Source organism: Grus americana, chromosome Z (assembly GCF_028858705.1).
Source record: "Grus americana isolate bGruAme1 chromosome Z, bGruAme1.mat, whole genome shotgun sequence".
NCBI lineage: Eukaryota > Metazoa > Chordata > Aves > Gruiformes > Gruidae > Grus > Grus americana.
Genome location: NC_072891.1, coordinates 44,786,278 through 44,795,531, shown reverse-complemented (window position 1 = coordinate 44,795,531; position 9,254 = coordinate 44,786,278). Strand labels below are relative to the sequence as shown.

Below are 9,254 nucleotides of genomic sequence, written 5' to 3'. Positions count from 1 at the left end.
TGCTTTTTTCCAACACAAAATCCTTGCAGGCTGCGGCAGGCCTCTGTGACACTACGCAATTAGAGCTCCTGCAAACCGCAACTGCGCGTCGGGCATCCGCGCTCCCAACACTGGGAAACTCTTAGTAACCTTCTTCGTGTATTTACCCGATACTTCAAAGCACTAAATAAATTTTAAGAGCTTCCCTGTAGCAGTTTCAGCGAGAGACAGAGGGACGCTTCTGGGAGCGTAAAACTCCCGCGCGGCAGGTGAGGGGCGGTCACGGACAGCGGCCCTCGAGCGCATGCGCAGATTCTGCGTCACCGCCTCTCTCCCAGTGTGCATGCGCACTGGCGGAGAGGGCGGGCAAGCCCACGCCCGGGCGGACAACACCCCTTTCTAGTAACTTCCCTGCTGCGGGACGTCATCAGAGTGCGCGGAGCCTGAGCCGGGCTGTTTCCGCCCGCTGCTGCGGGAGCGGGTGTTGCGGGCGGTGCGCGGTGCGGAGGGCCGGCCTGGCGCTGCCGGGAGCCGCGCAGTCACAGCCGGCCAGGTCTCATCTTCTCCCCGCCATGTCGGAGAACGCGGAGGGTCCCGCCGGGGATCAGAGCCCCCCGGACTCCCCCTCTCAGGGCTCTGTCGCAGCCAAGCTGCGGATCATCAAAGTCACGGTGAAGACTCCCAAAGAGAAGGAAGAGTTCGCCGTGTCCGAAACCAGCAGCATCCGGCAGGTGAGGGGCAGCGGGGCTGGCTGAGGGGGCTGGCGGGAGTAGCCAAGCCGGGGTTAGGGCCCGGGGACGGCCGGAGCGCTGCCCCGGAGAAGAGCCCAGCCCCGCGGTTCCCGCCTCCAGCGCTGCAGGGCGAGAGCCCTTCCCGGTGACAAAGCAGCTTCTGCTCGCCGTGCTGCTCTGGGCGCTCTCGGGCGAGTGCCAGGGCCGACCCTGGCCCAGGAGAGGACTGCTGCCATCTGAGGCTAGTGGGAGTAGTGAGGAAACCTCCTGCTTCATCTCCTCCTCCCCAGGTTCTCTGCTCCCTGTTGCAATGCTGAGAGCCGGCCCGGGAGGTGGATGTAGCTCGTTTTCTAACTGTGAGTTGCCCTGTCGAGCTGACTCAGTCCGCAAGTAGGAGGCTGGCTAGCTAGCTAGCATGACTATAGAAAACGCATGTAATCACCTGCGTCACAGCGCTGTATTGCCCGTGGTTATCTTGATCTGAAACTGACTTTAAAACCAGCAAGTTGGTTATGCAAAAATGTTTTCACTTTAGGGAAGTCATATCTTTAGGTTGTGTTTGTAAAATGTGCAGTACGAATAAAGCGCACCTTTTGCTGTACTTAAATGTGCTAGTTATTGTTATGGTACTTAGCATGGCAATACTGTCGGATAACTCTGAATTATTAGGGTCTTTTTTGCGTTCTTGTGAAAGTCTGTGCTCCGTGGTACCTTTGGCTGAACAGAAGCAGCGACACCTACTGAATCATTTAACACTATTTCCTGCAACTCTTGTTTTTTCTTGGAGGTCTTCCACGCAAGTGTTGACTACATTTTCATTTATTTAGTGTAGAAAGCTATGAATCATAGAAAAGGTGTAATCAAAGTGTAAGGTAGAGGCTCTATAAAGCCAGAGTCTCCTGCTTGTGAAGGATGTAGATGTTGCTATGCTAAAGTACTCCAGAAAGTGAAGTTCTCTGAAGGAGATTCAGAACTTACTTCATTTTACGTAGAATTTCTCTGAAATTCTTACTGAAGTGTCTCTGAATAGGGCAGCTTCACGTTATTTTTATATGGTTGGTAACTGCAAACCTCACCAAGAAAAAGGTTACATATGTGAAAGTGCCACTAGTGTCTAGATACAGAGCTTGAAATCATTCCTTATGGATGACCTGAAAGACACTGTGTGGTTATCAGAGGAGAATACAAAAGATGAAGTAAAGGCTCCCAAGTGTAAAATGTAGTGCTAGCACCTGGGCTAGAATGTCAGACTCTTGCTCCACCTAGCTGCTGTGAAGAGACAAAATGCTGATATTTCTTTCAAGTTTTTACCCTTGGGTGTCTTTTAGATTCAGAATTTTTTATGTCAGCGTTTGGCTTATAAGTATCCCAGACGTAAGTTTCATTGAAGTCTTCTCTCCAGATGCTAGAAGGATGAGACTACTCTTGTCTTCAGTGGTCTTTTAACAGCTGTGGTATTGCATGCTGTCAGCTACTCTCTCTGCAAGCTTAATCTAGGCATTTCTCCCAAACATAAAACGACTGTGTCTGCTTTTTAATGTTCTCAGTGCTTTCCCAGCAATCTCAGTCTGAAAGGGGTGCTTTTCACGTCTCTGTTCTCCATAGATTTGTGAGCAGCATCAATGCAGTTTTTGTAAAAGTTTTTGCAGGTTTTGGGGTTTTTGTTTTGTTTTTTAAAAGAGGATTTATAGGCTTGATCTAACCTGAGGATCGCATTTGTCCTGAAAGGCGCTCTGCAGTTAGTTTGGGTACTTAATAGAAACAGATTTACTTAAAATCAAACAGATTACAGAATTCACATGTTAAGATTGTTTCAAATGTGAATGCCAGTGGGGCTGCCAGGTTTTCAAATAAGCAATTATCTAAAAAAACCTGAAATAGTTATATACCCAGCAAGAACGTGAATTTTTACCGCAAGCAGCCATGCAAGTTTAGGTAATTAGTAGAACACACCGTTTAAAATATCTTTCTTGTCCACAGATATCTTAAACTCTGAATGTTGTCTCTGGGACCTGCTGTAACAGATTAGATATGCAGTCATATCTTGATTTCTGTGAAGTTAGATTGCCCCTGTGTGTTGACCATTTGCTTGGAGTCCCAGACAATGTCATAGCTAGCACTAAAAAATACACTGTCCCTGAAGTGTGACTAGTACTGGCTGTTTTTCTTAAACAGTAACTTGAACCAGTTATGTGGAAAAACAGTTTTACTTTCATGGTTTAGACTGTTTACACCATAAGGGAATTTTAGAAGGGTTAAAGATTGCTGGCACTTCATGGTGCACTTCTTGTAATGCCCAGTGTTGAAAATTGCAGTGTTCAAGAGTTTATTGGAACTGGTTTGGAGTTACTGTCTGCCAAAGTGTATGCAGACTGCAAGATACCAAGTTGTGCATTCTGCGAACATTACAAATCTGAAATGAAATAACATGTCTTGCTGTATTTTTTTAACTGGTAGGCCAACAAAGAGTGGGTATAGCAAATTGCACTACTAATTTCAGAAGCTTGCTGTTCTTGCAGAGAGTTATCGTCAATCCTATGATTATCTGAAGATTTCAGAGTAATGTTCATCTGGAAAAGTTCATGAAATTGAGTTTAGTTTCACAGAAAACAGTTTTGGGTCGTCTGTGTTTTTTTCCATTTTTGTTTAGCGTGAACCTTTTCATGGAATTTCCCTTCAGTGTGGAATATAGTTTTCAGTAATAGCGTATTTAACAGATTGTGGTATGTTTTTTAAGCAAAGTGAACATATAAATACTGTGCTTTCTGTGCTACACTAAATTATAGATAAAATACCTGACCTACTGAATTATGTGTGTAAATGTATACATTGTGTTGAGATTCTGTGTCTTGTCAAGTGGAGATCTCATAAAGTTGTATTCTTTGATTGCAGCTTGACTACATTTTATGGCTGAAACTTTAAATCCGTAAATCCAAGGTTTCAGATTTGTGCCTGGTTCTCATGACCCCAAGTTGGTAATGTTCTACTTGCAAAGATCATGCAGGTGTAAATGTTAAGGGCAACATTGGGTGATTTGGCAATGGAGCATCTTTCCTGATTTGCATATGCTTTTAATATTGTATGTAATATTTTACTTCATAAGAACAGTTTAATTTCAATTCTTTTAGCTTAATCCAATTCTGTCTCAGTGTTTTTCTGTAGTCCAGGGATAACTGAATGATACAACCACAAGAGGTTGAAGCTATATAATAGAGTCCAGTTGTTTTCCAGTGTATTGGGTTTGCCTGGCAAGGTTTTGGTAGTGGGGGGGCTACAGGGGTGGCTTCTGTGAGAAGCTGCTAGAAGCTTCCCCTGTGTCCAACAGAGCCAATGTCAGCCGGCTCCAAGACGGACCTGCCGCTGGCCAAGGCCAAGCCTATCGGCAACTGTGGTAGTGCCTCTGGGGTAACAGAATTAAGAAGGAGAAAACACAACCTAGTGGCAGCTTTTGCAGCAAGAGAGAGGAATTAGAAGATGTGAGAAACTTTGCAGACACCAAGGTCAGTGAAGAAGGAGGGGGAGCAGAGGTTCCCCTGCAGACTGTGGGGAAGACCATGGTGAGGCAGGCTGTCCCCCTGCAGCCCACGGAGGACGATGGGGGAGGAGAGATTCCACCTGCAGCCCATGGAGGAAGGATGAGGGGGAGGAGAGATTCCACCTGCAGCCCATGGAGGACCTCAATCTGGAGCAGGTGGATGCACCTGAAGGAGGCCGTGGCCCTGTGGGAAGCCCACACTGGAGCAGGCTCCTGGCAGGACCTGAGCCCCATGGAGAGAGGAGCCCATGCTGGAGCAGGTTTGCTGGCAGGACTTGTGACCCCGTGGGGGACCCACATTGGAGCAGTCTGTTCCTGAAGGACTACACCCCATGGAAGGGACCCACGCTGGAGCAGTTGGTGAAGAACTGGAACCCGTGAGAAGGACTCATGTTGGAGAAGTTGGTGGAGGACTGTCTCTCGTGGGAGGGACCCCATGCTGGAGCAGGGGCAGAGTGTGAGGAGTCCTCCCCTGAAGGGGAAGGAGCAGCAGAGGCAATGTGTGATGAACTTACCGCAACCCCCATTCCCTGTCCCCCTGTGCCACTGGCGGGGAGGAGGTAGAGTAAATTTGAGTCTGGGGAAGGAGGGAGGTGTTTTAAGGTTTGGTTTTATGTCTCATTGCTCTACTCTGTTTTCTTGGTAATAAATTAGTTGATTTTTTCCTAAGTTGAGTCTGTTTTGCCCGTGACAATAATTGGTGAGTGGTCTCTCCCTGCCCTTATCTCAACCCACGAGCCTTTGGTTGTATTTTCTCTCTCCCATCCAGTTGAGGAGGGGGAGTGACAGAGCAGCTTTGGTGGGCACCTGGTCTCCAGCTGGGGTCAACCCACCACATACAGGATTATGCTTTAGCTTTCTGTTGGCACCCAAGGCACTTGACTACATGAATTGTTTAGCTTTAGGTTTTCCATTTTCTGATGTCTCAGTGCATTGAAACACACTTGTGTGACTTTTTATGGAGTCCACCTTGCAATGTACTCTGATTCATGTTTGTAAACCTAATTTTTTTCACATTTTGGAAGCTTGATTAAAGTTGTTACAGAGCAGTGGTAGATGGGTATTTGGTAGAACAAAAACCTTTAAAAGAAGGTATATTGACTTTCCTGACTGCTGGCTTAGTTAGATATAACACAAAGGTACCAGTTTTCTAACCATGGTACTTAGCAAGTGTTTTCTGACAAATGACTGGCAGATATGGGAAAATAAGAATACCTACTTAAATAACACTGTGAAGTGTCTTCTGTGCTGATACTTTTCTGCAGAGTAATAGGTTCATTTTGACACTTCAGGTTTTTTATCCTTTAAAACTTTATCCATGTCAGTGAAGGCCTGCCTTCCTCCTGTGATTTCCTGTGGGTTTGTTTTGTTAGCATCCCTCACCCTCAGTCATAGGTCAGGGGTGTCACAGAATTTTTAAAGATTGTCCTGTGTACTGTTTAAAATTGTCAACAGCAGAGAAAACCCTAATGAATAAACAGTCATGGTAAGATATTCTACATGCTTATTTTAGAGCCCAGTCAGCTTCTCAATCTAGTGACTGCAAACCATGGCTATATAGGGAGTATCACTGCCGGGGAGTAAGGTTGGGTCAAAATCTTAAGAACTGAGGATTACATGGTGACATGGAAAAAAGTGCTTTCATTTAGACTTCATGTTGTTGATGGGGTTAATTGTTCCCTGACAGGCTAAAAAGAATGTTAGCTGTTATGCGTGTAGTCCACTCATGATTATATTCTGTATCACCTTCAATTTAAAACTTGCTAAAGTCAAACAATTTAAAGATGCTTACCTAGGTCAGATGAAAAGGAGCTCACATCTCAGTGTTTCCTCAGGAAAAATGGATGTTGCCGAAGCTCCTCCCAGTTAAGTTGAAGGATAAAACATCTTTGCTGCCTCATGAAAAGGAAGGTGTAGGGTAGATTGTCAAAAAAGGGCTCTACTGCAAGAGTCCCATTTTGCACATAATCCTTTTATACCCTTTTCCAGTCTTAGCGACTTGCTAGAGAACAGGCTAGTTCTATTGCAAGTACAACGCTTTCCACTGGTAGATTGCAAAGTGCTTTAATGAAGAAGGGAAGCATTGCTAACTATTTCTCCTAAGTCGAAGCATGGAGAAGTGTAGTGCCTCGCTGAAGGGTACAAGGGGTAGAACTGGCTAGAACATGTGTCCTGAGCCCTTTCCACTAGGCTGCACTGCTGCGGTTTTCCTGTGTGGGCTACTAGCCTTGTAAGCTCATCAAGAGTGTGAACTTGTTTCTTGAGATGAGTTTTTGTGAGTTTGGTTTGTTTGCAGAGACTTGAGGAAATAATTTGGTTTTCAGACTAGCATGGGTCATTGGCAAGGGCACAGGAAGATAGTAACTTGTCATCAAGTCACGAAGGACAGAATAGACGTATATAGAAGCCTGATTTTGGGTGTGCTTTCTAGCTATGCCTTACCTGCTGCAAACCATGGGCTGTGGGCTAGAAGTGCTTTCCTGCTTGAAACCACAAGTTCTTGTTCCCCTTCTGTATAGCGTCCAAGAATTGTATGATGAAACCCTGTTTTCACTGACTCACTTTAATTCATGGTCATAAGATTACCAGGTATGATTCACCAGGAAAGGACACCATAACTATCAGCAGTTGTATTGCCATGAGTGTGGTTCCTTACTTCTTGGGTCAAGAGACCTGTAGCCATTAATTCTATTGTATAAAAGAAAGCTGGAGCTCATCAAAGTTAGACTCTGTTGAAGCCTCTGGGCGTGGGTGTAAGAGAGACTGAAGTCCAGCTAATACGCTTAATTGTGTATGTTAATAGGAATGACAGTTGAAAGTTTAAATGATCATGGGTGTGTTTCCAAACAGCAGTGCTAAACAAGGTATTGTGGTTTGAAAATCTTTCTTTGTAGCAGAACTGTTGGAGGGACTGCTGGGAATGTAACTGCAGTTCAGCCCTCTAGATACAAACCTTTGCTTCCATGTCATCCACTGCTGTGTTCTAAACAGAGTTTGGTGTGGGAAGAGTCAGCAACTTTGCTTTTTTTATTGTCATCTAGATAAAGTTGTAGCTTAGTATTTTCAAAGCAGTTGCAATTTTTAGGGGCCTGTGTTCTGTTACTTTTCAGTGGGAATTGGATGTTAATTCCCTGAGGCCTCTTTCAGACTGTTACTGTAATTTAATTTTTAAATATGTCTTATTAAGCCAAGGTTGAGAGGATTTGGGAAAGTTGGGGGTTTTTTTATTTTTAGTCCTTTTTCACAGCTCTTTGTTGTGTGAATGGATAGTAATGTTATTACAGTTGCTGGTTTTGATGTCATAGAGTGAGTCAGCAAAAGCTTTTGAATCGTTATATGGTGGTAACATATCAAAGCACAGTTTGCAGGCTAAGATTTTTACTTTGCCTGGAATAACCCTTTATCAGGCCCTTCCTAGGTCAACTTGTCAGATGTTCATAGGTTAATGTTTAAGGTACAGATCTGCTCTGCAAAGTGGCAGTGCAAAACTGTCTCTGTTTTAGTCAGCTGTTCTGCTTCATGTGTATTTAGACATTTGCTTTATTCAGTGACAAAATGTTTACTTTAGCTAGCTCAGGTATGAGCATGCATTTGTTCAGCAATGAGCATCAACACTGTGGTGTCCACCCATACCTTGCAAAAACCTTCAGAGGCAATCAAGTTGAACAGATGTAATAGAAGTCCTAACTTGGTTGGTTTGAGCATTTCTTTTTTGTTGACATAGAACAAAAAAGCTGAGTTTTGTTAGTGGAGTATTGGGCTGAGTTTTTTAAAGTTGTGTGAATATGAGGATATTTGACATGGAAATTGAGAGTGTGAACAAGAAGTGCTTCTGTGCTGCTAAAAACCGTGAATGTTCTCAATGTAAAAAGTTACACTGTTCCTGTCCTTAAAAAAAAAAAATAATAGAAACAACTTGAGATAAAATAATAATGTGGGCAAGATGCTTCAATGAGAATAGCTTTAGATTTGCTCTAAAACATGTGGTTTGGGTTTGTCTGGCAAGGTTTTGGTAGTGGGGGGGCTACAGGGGTGGCTACTGCGAGAAGCTGCTAGAAGCTTCCCCTGTGTCCAACAGAGCCAATGTCAGCTGGCTCCAAGACAGACCCACCGCTGGCCAAGGCCAAGCCCATCAGCAGCAGTGGTAGTGCCTCTGGGATAACACAGTTAAGAAGGAAAAAAAAAAACCCCCACAACCTAGTGGCAGCTTTTGCAGCAAGAGAGCAGAATTAGAAGATGTGAGAACAGACACCAAGGTCAGTGAAGAAGGAGGAGAAGGAGGTGCTCCAGGTACTGGAGCAGAGGTTCCCCTGCAGACTGTGGAGAAGACCATGGTGAAGCAGGCTGTCCCCCTGCAGCCCATGGAGGAAGGATGAGGGAGCAGAGATTCCACCTGCAGCCCATGGAGGACCCCACACTGGAGCAGGTGGAAACACCTGAAGGAGGCTGTGACCCTGTGGGAAGCCCACGCTGGCGCAAGTTCCTGGCAGGACCTGTGATCTGATGGAAAGAGGAACCCACGCCAGAGCAGGTTTGCTGGCAGGACTTGTGACTCCGTGGGGGACCCATGTTGGAGCAGTCTGGTCCTGAAGACCAGAGGAGGGAGAGAAATTGGGAGTGAGGTTGAGCCCAGGAAGAAGGGAGGGGAGGGGGAAAATGTTTTAAGATTTGTTTTTATTTCTCATTGCCCTACTCTGTTTTCTTGGTAATAAATTAGATGATTTTTTTCCTAAGTTGAGTCTGTTTTGCGTGTGACAGTAATTGGAGAGTGGTCTTTCCCTGCCCTTATCTCAACCCATGAGCCTTTCGTTGTATTTTCTCTCCCCTGTCCAGCTTAGGAAGGGAGTGCCACAACAGCTTTGGTGGGCACTTTGGCCTCCAATCAGGTCAACCCACCACATCATGTCAAATCTACAAGTTGCCATGCTTTGAGGAGCCTGTGACCTTGAATTAATTCAATCCAGTTAAGAATGCTTTCTCCTTTTCTCCCTAGGGAAAGAAAGCAGGCC

The 9,254-nt window shown here is 45.1% G+C and overlaps 1 protein-coding gene across 2 annotated transcripts in view; it reads left to right on the top strand.

Moving 5' to 3' along the window:
* The first annotated feature begins 398 nt into the window (after nt 1–398).
* UBQLN1 (ubiquilin 1) overlaps nt 399–9,254 on the top strand; it is a 29,954-nt gene continuing 21,098 nt past the window's right edge. For both annotated transcript variants that reach the window (XM_054809273.1, XM_054809272.1), the window contains exon 1: nt 399–710. In XM_054809273.1, coding sequence (XP_054665248.1) covers nt 552–710 — 159 coding nt within the window. In that variant the 5' untranslated portion in view covers nt 399–551. The remainder of the gene's footprint in view (nt 711–9,254) is intronic.